Below are 18236 nucleotides of genomic sequence, written 5' to 3'. Positions count from 1 at the left end.
CATCATCTGCTGTGTCACCGTCTATTTCCAGAGTGGCAGCTCCGCTCCCTGGCAGGCTCAGGTGTCAGCTTCTGGGGAGAGAAGCCAGCAGACCAGGGGCGGGGTGGGACTCTGGAGCAGGCGCCCTACTGGAGAAGCAAAAGCAGCCGTGAACAGAGGAGGAGCTTCAGCCCTGTGCGGCCTGGGCCTCTTTGGTTTGGGGGGTGGAGGGAAGAACAGGTGCATGATGACCTTTCGGCAGAAGCAATGTTGAAAGTGAACTCCCTGTGCCTGAAGCCTGCCTGTGAGCCTAAGAAGGGAGAGAACTGGGGTGCACCCCCACTGCCTCTGTAGGGTCCCTGGTGGAGTTAGCTGACCTGGGGCAATGGGGCAGGTCAGCCTCATCCTCGGACTCGGTATTCCATTCTTTGGGGTGTAAACAGCAGGTGCTAACTTGTGCACAGGCTTACCACACAGGGTTGTCAGGCAGTGCAGCTGGAGAGTTGACATGGCTGCCAAACTGAGTGGACTCCAGCCATCTGTGTGCTTGCTGCACCAAGACTTGAGTTTCGGGGCACAGGGAGACGCAGGCCCGGGTGGGCCCTGCACAGCTCTTTTGGCTAGTATAGGTTCGTGCGTCGTAGAAGAGCTGCACCCAGGCAGGCTCAGTGGGTGGGAAGTGATAGTCCTTGCCCATGGAGGACAGCACCGGTAGCCGATGGGCAAAGATGACACCTGTAGTAGTGGAAGCGCATCTGCCCCTACCCACCTCCAGATCTGTCCAGGTCCTAAGCCCTGGGCCCTGGGAACGTGGCCTCGTTCGGAGAGCCTGTGTAGATGGAATGAAAAAGAAGGGTCTGAAAATGAGCTCACTCTGCATGGAGGGTTGAATGGCCCTAGTGACGATGTCAGGTGTCCTTGTAAGAGAAAGGCTGAGGGAGATTGGGGAGGACAGTGCACGGGGCTGGCACTGCCACATCAGGTCAAGCCACCACTTCTGTTGCCGGCATTCCATATCAGAGTGCTGGCTTCAGTCTGGCTGTGCCGCTTAGGGTACAGCCTCCTGCCAGCGTGCCTGGGAGGACATGGAAGATGGCCCAAATGCTTGGGACACTTGCCACCCATGCAGGAGATCCTGATGGTATTCCTGGTCCCTGGCTTCATTCCGATGACCATCTGGGGAGTGAACCAGTTGAAAAGGCACCAAGTGGTGACAGAGGTGGAAACCACAGTGATACAGCTACAGGCAAGTAAAAATTGGAGCCTTAAGGGCTGGAAGAGGCTTGGAAAGTTTCTGGAAGTTACAGGGGGCAGCTGGTCTGGTCGCTACCTGCATGTCAGAATTCCTGCGAGGGAATGGTCAGGCAGCAGGCTGTGTGCAACCACATGGCTTGCATAGAAATGTGTTCGAGCAGCTCAAAGAAACGGATTAATCTCTGGACCCTTTGAAATGACCCTTTCATCTTCTCGCCAGAGCTCTCTGCTACTCAGCCCAGTGCAAGAAGATGGTATGAATTCCTAATCAAGTCTGCCAATCAACTGTACAGCTTTGATGTAATGATGTGGTTCTCTTGATCTTAGCGTCCCAGCAGGAACTTGTGCCGACTTTAGTAAGGCCCTGAGGGGACTCTGAGGCTAATGGTGTGTGCTCCAAGGTCAGACTGCCTAGTTCCTCCTGGTCCTGGTGCCACCATTCTGAGCTGATTCTTTATGTAATACACCTGTTAGTTTCCACGAGGGCCAGAGTGTGTCTGGGGGTTGATGGGACATAGGCTGTGCAGACTGCTCGGAATATCTGGCACATGGGAAGGATAAGGCTGAGGAGGGGTGTTAGCTGATGGTTAACGCCTCTCTGCCTGTTTGCTAAGAGCAATGAGGGGAGCTGGGCTCGTGGCACAGTGAGTTAATCCACTGTCTGTAACACTGGCATCCCATGTCAGAGTGGAGGTTCAAGCCCTGGCTGTTCTGCCTCTGGTCTAGCTCCCTGTTAAGGCCCATGGGAAAACTGTAGGTGATGGCTCAAGTCCCTGGATGCCTGTCAACCCACACGGGAGACCCAAATGGAGTTCCAGGTTCCTGGTCTTAGCAGAGTGAACCAATGAATGGAAGGTATCTGTCTTTAGCCCCACTCCTCTCTCTCTCTCTCTCTTTCACTTTTCTCTGTTACTCTGGCTTTCAAATAAATAAGGTAAGTGGGGTTTTGGTTTTGGTTTTGTTTTGTTTTCTGAAAGCAGTGAGAATTTCCTCTTCCATGAGAGAAAGGCGCAGGACAAACCTCCTAAGCTCCCAAGACACGGGAATTGCCCACTGATAAGTCACTTTGTGGGGAAGGGGCAGCGTGGAGGAGTCTGTCCTGCAGGGCAGGGGCCTGTGTCCACCCAGCACCATCAGCCAGCTGTAATGATTTCCCTGTCTCTTAAGGGAGACAATTTCAGAAGCCCCGCATGGCCCCTATTGTGTCTATTCATGTATTCATTCATATGTGTTGTTTGCATTCTCCGTACAACAAGGAAGACTGGGGGGGGCGGGAAGTATGTGTGTCACCTGTCGGGTGGGGGCTATAGATGCGGGGGGGAAGGTGGACAGTGGCTGCCTCTGGTCGGGAGTCAGAGAGGCCTCTCTGATTAGGGGACTTCTGAGCAGAGACCTGGAGAAGGTGAGGAATGGGCCAGGCCGGGGCACGGGCACTAAGACCCCGAGGCAGGCTCCGCTGGGATGCTTGAGGGGTGGCCAGCAGGGTACACATGAAGGTGGGGTAGGGACCGGGGTGACATTTGAGGAAAGTGGGAGCTCTGGGGACGGTGGGGTGAGCAGAGGACGGGTGGGATATAAAATCAACATGTGATTTCACTCTGAGAAAGACACAGGTGGGCAGGAGGATGGGCAGGAGGCTCCCGGGTAAGGAAGCTGGCAGGTTCCTCAAATCCTCTTCAGACCTCTGCCCCATGCATGCGTCCCGAAGCCCAGGGAGGGAACTATACTGTCTGTTTGCCCCTCCAACTGCTCCTGTTGGCACTTGCCCATTGTGTGTAATCAGCGAGCAGGCCTTCTCAGGCTGGGATGAGCCTCCAGGAAGAAGGGGTGTAGATCCTTGGCTCCCAGCTTGTTGGTCGCAAAGGACAGCTGGGGGTCAAGGCCAGCAGACCGCAGCTTTGATGTTGGTAAAGATTAATGCATTTATTTGGAAGCATTACAGGGAGAGAAAGAGAAATTTAAGATTTATTTATTCTTAGTGGAAGGGCAGAGAGAAGGAGAGACAGAAGGTTCTTCCATCTGCTGGTTCACTCCCCACATGGCTGCAACAGCTGGAGCTGAGCTGATCTGAAGCTAGGAGCCAGGAGCTTCATCCAGGTCTCCCACATGGGCACAGGGTCCCAAGGCTTTGGGCCATCCTCTACTGCTTTCCCAGGCCACAGGCAGGGAGCTGAAAGGGAGGCGGGGCCAGGGGGGCTCAAACTGGTACCCATATGGGATCGTGGTGCTTGGAGGTGGAGGATTAGCCAATTGTGTCCGACCCCAAGAGAGATCTTTAATCTGCTGAGTCACTCTGCAAAGGGCAGCAGCAGCCAGGTGTGGGTCAGGTCAAAGCCAGGGGCTTGGAGCTTCATCTGGGTCTCATACATGGGTGCAGGGTCCCAAAGACCTGGCCATCCTCCACTAGTTTCCCAGACACATTATCAGGGAGCTGGATGGGAAGTGGAGCAGCTGGGATTTGACAAACTGGAGCCCGTATGGGATGTCAGCACCACAGGCAGGGGTCTTACCCATGCACCACAGCGCTGGTCTCCTGATTGGCTTTTGACAAACTAGACTTCACTTACAGTCTCTTGGCCCCTCCTCCACAATGGGAAGAGTCCCCAGGGTTCTCATTTGGACAATTCTAACTTGTTCCTACCCGCTTTTCCTAGTATGTGTGGTTCACACTTGCTGTGCATAGGCCCTGAGCGGGGAGACACAGAGATCCCTGGGAAGGAAGTATTGGGGGCCAGGAAGCATTCTGGGTGGGCTTTCTAGAGGAGGTGTTCCCTGGGTAGTGTGTTGAACAGGAGGAGCTGGCAAACTTGTAGGTTACATGGTGTTTGTAGCAGTTATTCAGCTCTAGTGCTGTGGCTGTAGACAAGCCTCAGGTGGTGTGGAAGCCAGTGGACAAGTAAGATTTCATTTACAAAAATATACTGGGGAACTAACTGTTGTGTCACAGTAGCTCAAGCCACCATCTGCAAGCTCTGTCTCCATATCAGAGTGTCAGTTCAAAGCTTGGCTGCTCCACTTCCCAACCAGCTCCCTCCTTGTAGCCTGGGAAGGCAATGGAGAATGGCCAACGTCCTTGGAACCCTGCATCTGCATGGGAAACAGAAAGGGGCTCCTGGCTCTTGGCTTCAGATCAGCTCAGCTCAACCACTGTGGCCATTTGGGGAGTGACCCAGAAGATGGGTATCTCTCTCCCTCTTTTTTGGTAAATCTACCTTTCCAATAAAAATAAGTAAATGAAAATCTCTTTAAAAAATTTTTGTCTATTTGAAAGGCAGGATAACAGAGAGACAGAAGCGAAGAAGAGAGATCTTCCAGCCTTGGTTTATTCCCAAGTGGCTGCAGTAGCCAGGGCTAAGCCAGGCGGAAAGGAGAAGCTGGGAACTCTGTCCTGGGTCCAAGAACGTGGGCCTTCCTCCCAGGGCATTATCAGGAAGCTGGATGGGAAGTGGAGCAGCCAGGACTCGAACCAGTGCTGGACCATGGATGCTGGCATCTCAAGCAGTCAACTGCTATGCCGCAGCACCAGGCCCAGAAGGTGGTTTGGTGCAACGTTTCAACAGCCCCTGCATCAGACCCTGACCTGTCATGTGAGGTCAGGTGTGGCATTTTGCAGGTTTGATGTTTCTGGCCTTGGATTTGGGGCTTAGGAATGTTTAGCCCATAAGAAGTTCGTGCTCGCATGCACGCATCTTTCTGGTTCTGTCACTCTCAGAAGCCTCACTGAGACAGGTTCCTGCCTCAGGGACAGGCACCAGTCAAAACCTGGAGCCGTTCAAGGGCAGGTTGCAGAGCACGGGCACTGGCCAGGCAGCAAGCCTCACCTCTGCACACAGCATCATCCCTCAGGGGGCTGGGCCTGGCCATGCGCACAGGTACCAGTGGGGAGGAGCAGTTCCACCCACGGGTCTGTCTGACACTTGCAGTCGGAGTCTCTCTGCCAAAGGTGTCCAGGCATTCTACAGGTGGCATTCTACAGGTGGCTCAGTGGGTGCTGCATCTGGGCTAGGGCCCAGCAACAGTTCCACAGAAGCCTATTCTTGGGGTCCGGCTGAGTTGAGACCACCCTGGGTGTCATCACCTGGGCAGGGGTGGTTCCCGGACAGCAGTACCACTTGAGCCAGACAGGTGGGATGAAGCCTTGTGTGGCCGTCTTTTTCCTGTGTCGCTTTGGACACACCGCTCACTCTGGGCCTCAGTGTGTACATCTGTAAAGTGGAGAGGATGATGCCGGTCATGTGATGGCCAGGCATGCTAGCCACTCAGGCTGCCCGCTCTGGCTTGAGTGTGGTGCTGTAGCGAAAACGGGCCATTAGGGGGCGCTATCTTTTGGATTTTTTCATTAAAAACAATTGAGATGCACTTATCTCGTTATTCAAATAAACTTACTAGCTTTTTAAAAAAAAAATGCACAAGTGCTAAGTGAGCGGGTTGTCTGGCACTGTATGAGATTACGGTTTCTGAAGAGCTGCCTCAGGGAAGTGGTGGTGGAGCGGAACTTCCAAAGCAGTGGGGCCCCCCCCCCAGGGACTCCCCCATGCCTCCACTGCCCTGCTCGCTCACAGCCACCCTACCCCCCCCCCAGCCTTCTTGCAGCTTCTCCCTTTCTGACCCCACCTTTCACCAGGTGCTCCCCAGGCCCTGCTGCCTCTGGTGTGAGAGCGCAGCCCTTTCAAGAACACCTCCCTCTCCTCCTCCTCTCCCCTTCCTCCTCCTCTTCCTCCTCCTCTTCCTCCCTCTGTCTCCTCTCTTCTTCCATCTGTATGGACTAAGTGCCTGGATAAAGCAAGGAGATTTAATAGCTCTACTTGGTAACTAAAAGCAGGCTTTGCTTTAAAAAAAACCAGCTGTCTTTTTTTTTATATATATATATTTTGACAATCTTTACATTGTTGATTAGGGTAAAAAGTTACAAGGGCTAAAGGGAATATTGAGGAGAAACCCCACCCAGTCTCCCACCCACCCCAGGTCCCGGATGTAGGGCATGCTCTGAGATCCTTGCTCAAGTGGTCCCGGTAGTTCACCAGTTATGCGTTGCTGCCAATCTCGCCACTCCAGACACGATGAGGCTGTTGAATAATCTACTGATTGACACAGTCCATCATAGAGTCTGCCTTTGTCCAGTGTTTCGCTGCCGACATATAGCTGGGTTGGTTGACTGACTTGTTCTGTCCTCTGTCTTTTCTTGGTTAAGGTTCTAAGTCCAACATTTCGGTTGAGGGGATCCCTAAAGAAACTCTGAGGTGTTGCCAGACCAGAATCCTATATGTACTAGCAAGTACAGGACCTGGCACAGTCCATCCGCCCGATCAGCTGGTGGTTGCAATTGCTGGGTTGGTTCCGTCTTCAGCCCCGACTTCCACTGGAACCAATGGGTGTTGCAGTCCAGCCTGGTTCTGCTCATCACATACGCGATCATCATCACACCAACCATTGGGAGCTGCAGCCTAGTCAGAGCGACCCTCAATAACCCCCGCCAGGCCCATCCCTGCCCTAATTTGTCAGCATGTGTAGCAGACTAGTTCAGTCTGCCCCATATCCCATTGGGCTCTCGTAAATGTCGAAGGGTATTGTAGCTTAGTTCCATCCAACCAGCTCAGCTGTCCAGCCCTCACAGATGTTGTTGAGCGCCTCTCTGTCTAGCCACCCCAACCCCTGTGCTAGTTATTTTGTGCCCTCGCATGGGAGTGGTGACCCAAGAGGAAGGAGCCCACTATTTCCCTCCCAGGTCACTCTCACTCCTGGATTGTGCTCTCTCCAGGTGGCCCTGTGGTTGGATTTAACTGTACTAGCCCCTAGTGCCAGCTTCTGCTACGGTTAAGGCCTGACAGCTCTCATTGCCTCTAGTTTTGTTAGCACTAGTAGGAACAGTCCGCCCATCCTGGCTTTTCCCTGAGCTGGTCCACATGAGGTGCACAGGTGCTGCAGCCCTGCCTAGTCTGGTCCATCCCCCTCCCAGCTCATGCTCTCCAGTGGGAGTAGTTATCCAGTTATTCCCCTGTCGGCTCTGCCCCTCCCTTCCAGATTCTCACGTGTACTGGTTGGGTGCTGCGGTCTCATCTGGCACAGGAGGCCTCACCTTGGCATTCTGTGTTGTGTACTGCTTTTGTCGTGACCAAACCTGGCCCGACCCACACTCTGCTCCGGCGTTCGGATTTACCAGTGGGCAATGCGAACCGATTCAGCCAGGTCCGCCCCCAAGCCATGCCAACTGTATGCTAGTGGGACAATTTCCATAACCTCTTCTGGGCTGTTTCCTTCCATGCTTGTGCTTTTTTGTAGGGTCCGTGTCCTGTCAGAGGAGTTGCTCAGGCTCCTCCGTCAGAACCCCTCCTGATGCCAGGTTTTGCGCTTAACACTGGGTCCATGTGCCAGCACTACTCCGTTCATCTCCTGTCCTATCAGGAGCAGTCGCTAATCTTGACTCGTCTTCAACCCATTCTGGTTCTTGCTGTTTGATGTTTCAGCCCAGCCACGGCTCGTCCCTACCCACATATAGCACATACATGGCTCAGTTGGGGTTGAAACCAGCCTAGTCTGTCCCGCCTCTACCATGGTCCTCCAGAACACCAGAAGGTGTTGCAGTCTGACCTGGCCCGGTGCGCCAAGTCCCAGTCCACACTTGTGCCAAGGGAGGCTACAACTGTATCCCGACCAGAACGCTGCCCCATTCCAGCCTGTGCGCCCCTTGGTGGGAACCTCCACCCAGCCAGGGTCTCCCCCCAGCTCCCCAACCAGGCCCCGTTCCCGGCCAGTGTTAAGCGTGCCAGTGGTTGCTCTGGCTCAGCTCGGCACAGCCCGTCGCCTGTCGCCTGTCGCAATCCCTGCCCTAGACACTGTGGCTCATCGTCCTTGGCTCACACAGACCAATTGGTGCAAGAACCTAGCTGGGCATGTCTTGTGGTCCATCCTGGTTTCCAATTTACTGTGTGGGCTAAGGTTTGCTCAGTACTGCCCGGGGCGCCCAATCCATCCCCTTTCTATACATTGACGAGCAATTGGAGCTACTTTGCCCAGCCTGCCCGACCCCAAGTCTGGACCTGCTGTTCACCAGTGGAAGCTATGGCTCACCAGGAAAATTCCCAAGTTTCTCCCCTTTTATCCCCTCCCAGACCAAATTCTCACACCTGCCGTTGGGTTTGGGGCCAGTGCCCGTTGCAGAACGGCCTTTCTTTTGGCCTTGCATGGGTTGGTGCACACAGCAGCCCAGCACACCCCGCACCGCATTCAGGATGGACATTCAGGTGCTGCTGCCCTGACCTGTCCAGACTGTTGAGGGTTCTTTCATCTGTGGTTGTTGTTAAGCTCCTTGGTCTCACCCAGCTTAGACCAGCACCATCCCCACTCCTAAGCCATCAGTGAGGTTGGAATTTCCACAGGGTGTGGCCCACACACCCTCCACACAATCTACCCCCAGATGTGGTTCTCGCGTGCTAGTTAATGTCTTGGCCCTGCCTACTATGACCCCTCTGCTGATCCATCATCATGGCAGGTAATGGGGACATCCTGCTGGGCATGTCCGGAGTCTTTGCTTTTGAATGAATTGGTGTTCGGTATTCAGCATTATTAAGTAATTACAAGTTCTTCAGAGGAAGATTTACTGTCATTGGGAATCTTTAAGATTGATTCATAGCCCCAAATCAGTGTGGGTTCAGCATGGAGCTACCTAAGCAGCAAATCAAACAGCCAAAATCCCAGAGCTCCCCTGCCGGGCGGCCAAATGGCACACTGGCCGCCCGGGAGCAGCTCACCACGTGCATATGGTGGCTGGTTCGTATGAAGTAGGCGTGAGGTGACCATCTTGCCCGGCGGCCTCCACAGCCAGGCGGCTGCTGGAGGTTAAGATCCCAGGACTCAAGGACCGGGCCCCTCCCACTCCCCTCCCCAGCTCAAGCCAAAGCGAGCAGTAGGTGGGGCCAGACCTATCTAACAAAGCTCGGAGAGTCCCCCCTGAGAGGTCCACTCCTGGGGAAAAAAGCTGTCATTTAAAAACTGTTTTGTTTGTTGTGTTTTATTTATTTGAAAGATGAGGAGACCGAGACAAACCAAGAGAAAGCTCTCACCCACTGGTCTGTACCCAAGATGCCTGCAACAGCCAGGACTGGACCAGGTTGAAACCAGGAGGCTGCAGCTCCATGGGGGCCTCTCCTGTGGGGGACAGGGACCCAAGGACTTGGGCTGTCCCATGCTGCTTCCCAGGCTGAGCAGCAGTCAGAAGCCGACATCGGGAAGACAGCCAGGACCTAAACCCAGACACCTGAAAGCAGGATGCCAGTGTCCCAGTCGAAGTCTGCCCTGGATTAGTGACAGTCTCAGTCACCCCAGGCCACCACCAAAGAACACCTTTGGCCAGGCGGCTCACACAGCACATTTGTCTCTGCACTGTCCAGGCGCTGAAGTCTGACTGTGGCCAGGGCACCAGCACCAGGGGTTTCCTGGCTGGCCCACCGCTGCCTGCCTGCCTGCCTGCCTGCCGGCAGTGTCTCCAGAGCAGGCAGAGATGGGGCGGACCTCCACTGCCTCTTTCTGGGGGCCCCGCCCTTATAACTTCCTATGTCACTAAATTCTTCCCACCAGGAGTTAGGGCTGCAACATTGGGATTTAGGGGATATGGGGAATCAGTCTGTAGCAACCACCTGCTTAGCATGCGTGGCTGTCGAAAACAGGGGCTCCCATGCAGGGGATGTCAGGCCTGGGTATATGGTTGATTGTTGGGGGGCGCTGCTGGCCTCATGTGGGAGGCTGATAAACATCGTAGGGTACCCAGGATAGCCCCTTGCTCACAGAAAGCTACCCAACTCCAAGTATCAGTTGTGGCAAAGTTGAGGAAACCCCAAGTAAGTTCCCATAGGAGAGACAAAGGGATCCCAAAGTCAGAAACCCCAAGTTCAGAGTCCTCCAGGTAGCCTCTGGTTTCTCTGCAGGTCCCTGCAGTAGCAACCCCCCACCCCCTGCCTGGCCCACGCGCTTTGTCCGGTTCATTTCTCTGCCTTTGTGAGCTACAAACACCGTTCAATCCCTGTGGCTTATCAGGATATTCCCACCAGGCACCCACCCCCTCGCGGGCTTTGTTTTCAAACAAGTCCCCGTTCCTTGCAGCCCCAGAGAAAGCCGAGTTGACATTCCCTGAACCCCTGGCTTTGTGAAAGTGCCAAGTCTAATCTCCAGGCGTGAGGCGCTGGTGGAAGTCAGGATGGACAAGAACCGTTGCAGCGGGTGGGGGTGGCTGTGAGCGGCAGGGGCTGTGCGGCTCGAGGCAGGCTAGTTCTTGCTGATGCCACTCACGGGAGACAGAATTTCCAGAATTCTTCATCTGGAGAGGGATGCGGTGGGAGCTTGACCCTCCGCCCCTGGCTTTGACGCTGCCTTGTTTCGCGTGGCCCCATGTCTTCTGTTTCTCGTGACGTCTTTGGCTGGCATAGGATGGGATGGGAGGGGGCTGGATTGATTTCACCCGACTACACTGAAGAACCCCAACATTGTGGTGTCTCAAAGCATTCCAGCTTTAGTCCCATGCACGTAGCAGGCTGTGAAACAGCTGCAAATATGGCCTCTTAAGACACCGGGCTGGCGTTGTGGCACCGCATGTTAAGCCGCTGATTGCGACCTCAACATCCCGTATGAGCACTGGTAGGAGTCCAGCTGCCCCTCTTCTCATCCAGCTCCCTGCACCTGGGAGGGCAGCTGCTGGGGACCCAAAGGAGCCCCTCCACCATGTGTGAGACCAGGATGGAGTTCCTGGACCCTACCTCTGGCCTGGCTGTTATTTGAAGAGTGAACCACTAGACGCAAAATCTTTCTCCCCTTTCTTCCTCTTCCTCCCTCTACCTTTCACATTGATCAGACAGCTGATCATTTAAAAGAAAAGAAGCCGTCACAAGCTCCAGCCAGGGGTAGAGAGGGGATGGCTACCAAGGACTGCTCCAGCTCACCTCCAGAGTCTTTAAAGCGAGTGCTGATTCAAGGAGAGCAAGGAGCCGGGAGTATGGTTGCTAGGCAACAGTTCCCTTGGGGCAGACAGCCTGGTAATTGGGATGTAGACTAGCTGAGTGGGGCCAGGACAGAAGGCAGGGGGAAGCCTGCAGGCTTGTCCCCCATCTTCTGTTGGGGGGCTGGGCAAGGAAAGGCCCACGGGTTCCAGGGCTTCTTTGGCAACATGAAATGCAGCCCATTAGCAAGTGTGAAGAAGGCAACTTGACTTTGAGAGACACTGGAAGAGGATGGAGGGTCGGCTCTCTGACACAAGCAGGTAGCACTGGTGGAGAGAGCCAGGGTAAGCTATGCTGAGGGCCACAGAGGAAGCTGAAATGAGCCAAGGTGGTGGTGACTGAGCTCAGGGTGCCTCACAACCGACGGACCAGTGTCAGACTCCAGAGCCGGATGCCCAGGCTGCACTCCTAACCTGGCCACTATGAGGCTGTGTCATCAAAGGACACTATAGCAGTTGCTGGGCCTCAGTCTTCCCATCTGTAAAATGGGCCTCCTACTCATACCTGCCTCAACAGGGTGCTGTGAGAAGTAAGGGTCACCATACATGTGTGCTCAGGACAGGGTCTGCCTGATATGAGGGGTGTATGGCAGATGCCAGTGGCTCTGGGAGCATGCGTGGACTCATCACCATGTCGGGGTATAGTTCAGGAGGGATAGGTTGTACTTAGCAATGAACAGTCCAGTGGCTTGACAAAACACCTGTTTATTTTTTATTTCGAATTTTGTTAAAAATTACTTGGAGAGATGGAGAGAAATAAATGCATTCCCATTCACCCATTCATTTCTCAGATATCCATAGGGACTGGGACTGGGAACAGGTTTCCCACATGGGTTGCAGGTGACCAGTCATAGTCACCTCCCCATCTCTGCACTGGTGGGGCACGGGTGTCAGGGCTTCCCCAGGTCCGCTCTGGTGGGGCACGGGCATCGGGGCCTCCCCAGGTCTGCACTGGTAGGGCACAGGTGTTGGGGGCTCCCCAGGTCCTCACTGGTGGGGCACGGGTGTCAGGGCTTCCCCAGGTCCGCTTTGGTGGGGCACGGGCGCCAGGGCTTCCCCAGGTCCTCACTGGTGGGGCATGGGCATCGGGGTGGGAGCTGAGAAGTGAACCCAGACTGCTACCCCCGCTGGGTGGGCTGGCGCTCGCCTCTTCCACACACATGTCTGTGGGGTTGCTCTGTGTCCAGCGAGGGCCGGTGGGTGGCCGGGGACCGCCTGGTTGCCATGTGCTTGGAGGCCTTGGCTATCGGGAACTTCCTTGCAGCCCAGGCCCGTGTCTGCTCACGCTGTCTTCTGTTGTTCACGCCTCTGTTCCTGGCCATGCTGTCTCCCAGATGTCCACCTTCTTGTCTGCCTGGGAAGTTCTCATGGGCATTTAGAGCTTCGCTAGATGGTCACCTCCACTCCCACCTTCCCAGAGACTGGTCATCCTTCCTCCCAAAAGTTTCATGGCAGGCTTTGTATATAGATACTTTAGCAGGTGTCTAAAAGCACTGGCTACTGTAGCCTGCTGTGTATTAAATACTCCGAGAATGTCTGTGGACTAGGTGAACAAGTGTCTCTCTCCTCCTGGCACTTACACTGTCTGGACTTAGTGGCCTTCTTTGCCCTGTTGTTGCCAACCCCTTGGCACAGGTAAAGTGCCCAGTGGGTGTTTGTTGAGTGAATGTGCAAGCATACGTGATGTTTCTCTATTGTCAGGCAACCCTCCCTTGGGACTTCTGGGAGTAGATGGAGGACAGAGCAATTCTCAGAGCTCCCCACTTCACTGGGCACCCCCCAAAAGAGCAGCTCACGGATTGGGGAACAGCCATTAGGAGGTGTCTCCAAGTTGTTCTAACCATTGCACTAGTAGCTCCGTCCTCACCCTCAGGGGACTGTCAGCATCTGTCCCTCTCCCGTGAAGGCACCCATAGGAAGAAGGCATCCGCTTTCTGCGTCATCATCCCCTACACGCCAGCAGCCTCCCCCACTCTCCTTTATTCAGGCATGCGGCAGCCATGGGTCAGGTCCCTGGAGCCACACTGCTGGTGTTGAAGCCCAGGATTGGCCAGGTACTCGCTGTGCAGCTCTAGGCCAGTTATGTGACATCTCTGCTCCCCCATCTGTGAAGTCGGGAGGCTCTGAGCCCCACCCCAGCAAGCTGTTGGAAGGCGTCTGTAAGTTGAGCCACGCTGGGGACTGAGAGCGGCTCCTGGCCTGCGCGGTATTCTGGGCCATGTCACCTGCCGTTGCTCTTGTCAAGTTCTGACCCTGCACCCTCAGCTGTGGTCTCTGTCCAGCCGGGAGGGTGTGGTGCTGCCTCTTCCGTCACTCTCCACTGAATTCAGACTGGCAGCAGCAGTCATGGGAGGGGAAAAGTCCCAGAGCTTTCGGCCGATGACAACTTGTGTGGCATTGAGTCACCTAGCAAAAATGGGAGGTGGGTGTTGGACCCAGCCACTGAAGTTGCCACTTGGGGTGTGCATGTGCCAGCCATATCGCAGTGTCTGGTTGGAATCCTGGCTCCCCAGTTTCCAACCCAGCTTCCTACTCATGCACACTCTGGGAGACTTGGGTCTCTGCCACCCAAGCCACCAGTATGGGGGACCCAGATGGAGTTCTGGACTCCTGGCTTCGTCCTGACCCAGCCCTGGCTGTTGTGGGTACTGGAGGGAAAGCAGCCAACAGATGGAAGACCGCCATCTTTCTCTTTCTGCTTTTCAAATAAAGTAAATAATGAAACAAACTTCAGAGTTGGGGCCCCTGCTCTGTACCTGCCCGAGCTGACCCTCCAAGTGAGTGCCTGGCCAGCTGCACTGGACAGAGCCCGCAGCTGGTTCTCACACCCAGGGATCTTCCCCAATCCCCAGCCAAGCTCCGAAGCAGCAGGTGCTCCTTGGAGGCCACGTGCAGCTCTGTCCTCAATGGCTGCAGGCCTCTAGGGAAAGCCTCTAGAGGGCACCTGACTTCCTGTAGTGTCTCGCAGACCCTGTGCTTGTTTCTGCCCCAAGGGCAGGGCAGAGAGAAGGATGGCATGTGGCTAGAGATGGCAGCCTCTGGGTGGCACCATCCCTGCTCACTCACTGTGTGTCCCCATATTCCCCTCCCATGGTGCCTTGTAACCCAGCTTTGCATCCTGAGCCATAAGCCTGTGTGTTGCTCCTCCATCTGTACCTGCCCCCCCCCCCCGTCATTCATGGTCACAAATGCCAGCCTCTAACAACTTCTCCCTGCAGCTGCTGAAACAAGCAGGGGAGGGGAGGTGGCTGCTGCTGTTTTGGCTATGCCAGGCCATCCCTAAACTTCTCTGTCATTCCACCTGCCTCTCCACAGGTTTGGATGCCATCCAGTGCTCCCTGCCCATGGAGAATCGGCGGGTATCACTGCGCGAGCTGTCGGAAGCCAGCTTCAGCGAGTGCAAGTTCAGCCTGTCGCTCACCGACCTGTTCATCATCATCTTCTCGGGCGTGGCCGTCTCCATTGCCGCCATCATCTCCAGCTTCTTCTTGGCCACGGTGGTGCAGTGCTTCCAGAGGTGTGCCCCCAACAAAGACGCGGAGGACGACGAGGACGATGAAGACGACTGAGCCGCCTCCCCCACTGGCCCCGCAGGCCAGCGCCAAACCAGTTGCTCCTCTCGAAGGAGAGAGGCGTCTGCTACAAACATGAAAGCCTCCATCGCTGTGCACTGGGTGGGGGACCAGAACACAGCGTCTGCATGGTGGGCACTCTAGGGAAGAAGTAGGGATCGCCCATGACAGAGTTCCAAAGCAGCAGCTCGGAGGAGCCAAGGCAGGTGTTGAGGGGATGGCGTGTGGAGCAGAGCCCGGTGAGCTGTGTGAACGAGTCAGGCTTCCCAGAGGACAGCCAGGAGCCTCTCACAGAAATGTGTGGGCTCACGGAGACCCTGGACCACACAAGTGGCTTCGTGCTAACCTAAGATGCCCGGTGCAGGAGGCAGAGTGGGCAGGGGGCGCAGTGACCAGAAGCATCCTCCCTCCACTTCCTTCAGGAAGCAGCGGCACTGGTGGTGGACACAGCTCGGTCACTGTCGGTGAGGACAAGAGCTCTTCTGCTGGTGTCTCGGGCTCCCCCTCACCACCCCAGCTCAGGCCGTCCCTGGGGATGAGTGAACCTGAGTGCGGGGGCCGCATTGTGCCCTGTCCCTACTGGAACTCTGTCCCGGGTGTGACTGGGTCCTGAGAGTGGAATAGGAGAAGAGCCCTGGATTGCTCTGTGGTCCCTCCTGCCGTGGAGGGCACGGTGAGAAGCCAGTCATCTGTGAAGCAGACACGGGCCCTGACCAGAGCCCAGCCGTGCTGGCTCCTGGTGTCCATCTGTCAGCCTGCAGAAGTGGGGGAATAAATGTCGACTGTGGAGAAGTCATCCAGTGTCTGGTGTGCTCTGTGGCAGCCAAGCAGATCAAGAATCTTGTTTAGCTAAAATGGAGCCAAAGACGGAGCCAAGAGCTGGCTGGAGGGTGTGCGCTGTTGTGCTGTTGTGTGGTGGTGAGTGGGTGGATGTTGTTACACTTGTTCCTCATCCTAAGTATTGGCTGCTGTAGAGGAGGGGTGGTGGTGTGGCCCAAGTGTGGGGTCACGTCGCTCAGACCCGCTTTTCCCTGTGAAGCGACATTGGGAGTATCCTTCGCACCCACCCCTTCCTGTGTCCCTCGTCACCCATGCGATGCTCTAAGCTGGCAACAGTGTCAGACGCAGCATCTCCAGGACTTGAGGTCAGCTTTCCTGGTGGCCAGGATTCCAACAATCAGGTTGCTCCGGAACAGCCAAATCATCCCCACCCCCAAAACAGCCACAAACAACTGGGCCGTGGCCGGAGGGTATGCGTGACCTGCCTTTGTAGCCAACACTGTGAGCTGCGGTGGTTCCTGGGGTGTGGAGCACAGCGTCCTGGCTCAGGACAATGTGAAACATGCAAGTCACGCGCCAGCCAGTTAATGCAAGGTGACTTGTGTTGGCAGCGTTGGCCCAGGCTGGGGCTGAGATGGGGACAAAAGGGTATCCTAAGAAGCTTCTGAGATCCTGGGAGGGGGATAGCCATTATTTCTTGTAAAAATATTATTTTGGTTTCCTTCCCCCTTTGAGCACATGCTCCTTTGATCATTCCCAAGTGCTTGCTCAGGACCCAGGTCCTGATCCAGGTACCCTGCACTGGAGTTCAGAAATAGGGCTCACGTATCCCCAGAACATTCCTTCCTAATGGATGAAACGGAACCAAGGACGCAAAAGCATTGCTGGCAGCTGGTGGCCAGCTGCGTGAGGCAGTGAAAGAGGACAGGACAGGCAGTAACTCCTGGGAGCTGCTCCAGTGGGGGTCAAGGCGGGGGATGTCCAGGCTGCGCTGCAAAACAGAACCAAAGGAAGGAGGTAAGAAGATGGACCTGAGGAGTTGATGCATGCAATTGTGGAGGCTGAGAAGTCCCAGGATCTGTCGTGGACGAGCCGGAGCAGGAGACCCCGCCCCCAAGGGTGCAGTCTGAGGCCACAAAGAGATCCCACTCCACCCTTTTCTCGCATTCAGGGTCACCCACATTGGATGATGCCCAAGGCATAGGGGAAAGTTATCTGCTTTACTCAGTCTACCCATGCCAACGCCATCCCCAAACCACCAGCACAGACACACCCAGAAATAACACTGGATCAAATAACGGGGCACCTCGGCTATTTGACACATCCAATCACCAAGATCTCCCCCAAAGACCTTGGACTAGGAGCCGTCCATGCTGGGTCCTGCCGCCCCCTTTTCTCACCTCCTGTTCTTTTCCTCCCACTGTCTTTATCCGCTCTTCTTCCTCTCTCAACTTTGAAGAGGCTCTAGTTCACTCCTTCTGTTTCTGGAAGAATGAGCTCCAGTGAAGGAAACCTCTGGCTCCAAGGGGGCTGTCTTCACAGAGTCCTAAGCAAGTAGAGCCTGGGCAGGTGGAGAGCCAGGAAGGTGGGGGGCCACGCAAGTAGAAGCATAGGCAGGTGGAGGGCCAGGCAAGTGTTGGCCTGGGCAGGTGGAGGCCAGGCAGGTGGAGGCCAGGCAGGTGGAGGCCTGGGCAGGTGGAGGGCCAGGCAGGTGGAGGCCTGGGCAGGTGGAGGGCTATGCAAGTGGAGGGTCAGGCAGGTGGAGGCCAGGCAGGTGGAGGCCAGGCAGGTGGAGGGCCAGGCAGGTGGAGGCCTGGGCAGGTGGATGTCTGGGCAGGTGGAGGCCAGGCAGGTGGAGGGCCAGGCAGGTGGATGTCTGGGCAGGTGGATGTCTGGGCAGGTGGAGGCCAGGCAGGTGGAGGGCCAGGCAGGTGGATGTCTGGGCAGGTGGAAGCCAGGCAGGTGGAGGCCAGGCAGGTGGAGGCCAGGCAGGTGGAGGGCCAGGCAGGTGGATGTCTGGGCAGGTGGATGTCTGGGCAGGTGGAAGCCAGGCAGGTGGAGGCCAGGCAGGTGGAGGCCAGGCAGGTGGAGGCCAGGCAGGTGGATGTCTGGGCAGGTGGATGTCTGGGCAGGTGGAAGCCAGGCAGGTGGATGTCTGGGCAGGTGGAAGCCAGGCAGGTGGAGGCCACGCAGGTGGAGGCCAGGCAGGTGGAGGGCCAGGCAGGTGGAGGCCAGGCAGGTGGAGGCCAGGCAGGTGGAGGCCACGCAGGTGGAGGCCAGGCAGGTGGAGGCCAGGCAGGTGGAGGCCAGGCAGGTGGAGGGCCAGGCAGGTGGAGGCCAGGCAGGTGGAGGGCCAGGCAGGTGGAGGCCACGCAGGTGGAGGCCAGGCAGGTGGAGGCCAGGCAGGTGGATGTCTGGGCAGGTGGAGGCCAGGCAGGTGGAGGCCAGGCAGGTGGAGGCCAGGCAGGTGGAGGCCACGCAGGTGGAGGCCACGCAGGTGGAGGCCAGGCAGGTGGCCTGGGGAAGAGAAGGCATGAGCAGCATCTTCTCAGGTTTCATGGCAGCTTCATCACCTGAGGAAGCCATCTGTGGGGGCCTTGAGCCCCGTCCTGGCCCTCTGGGCAGGTATAACTTGGCTTCTTTGGAGAAACAATCCAGATGGGGGA

At 56.0% G+C, this 18236-nt stretch overlaps 1 protein-coding gene across 1 annotated transcript in view; it reads left to right on the top strand.

The window, feature by feature from the left end:
* The window catches only part of LRRC38 (leucine rich repeat containing 38), a 31777-nt gene extending 16851 nt beyond the window's left edge, over positions 1-14926 (top strand). Inside the window, exon 2 of the mRNA XM_058675436.1 lies at positions 14534-14926. Within this exon, the coding sequence (XP_058531419.1) occupies positions 14534-14787 (254 nt within the window). The 3' untranslated portion in view covers positions 14788-14926. The remainder of the gene's footprint in view (positions 1-14533) is intronic.
* The last annotated feature ends 3310 nt before the right edge of the window (positions 14927-18236 follow it).

This window comes from Ochotona princeps, chromosome 2 (assembly GCF_030435755.1).
Source record: "Ochotona princeps isolate mOchPri1 chromosome 2, mOchPri1.hap1, whole genome shotgun sequence".
Taxonomy (NCBI): Eukaryota; Metazoa; Chordata; class Mammalia; order Lagomorpha; family Ochotonidae; genus Ochotona; species Ochotona princeps.
Note: the sequence above shows the minus strand (reverse complement) of the source record. Positions and strands in the feature narration are given on the sequence as shown.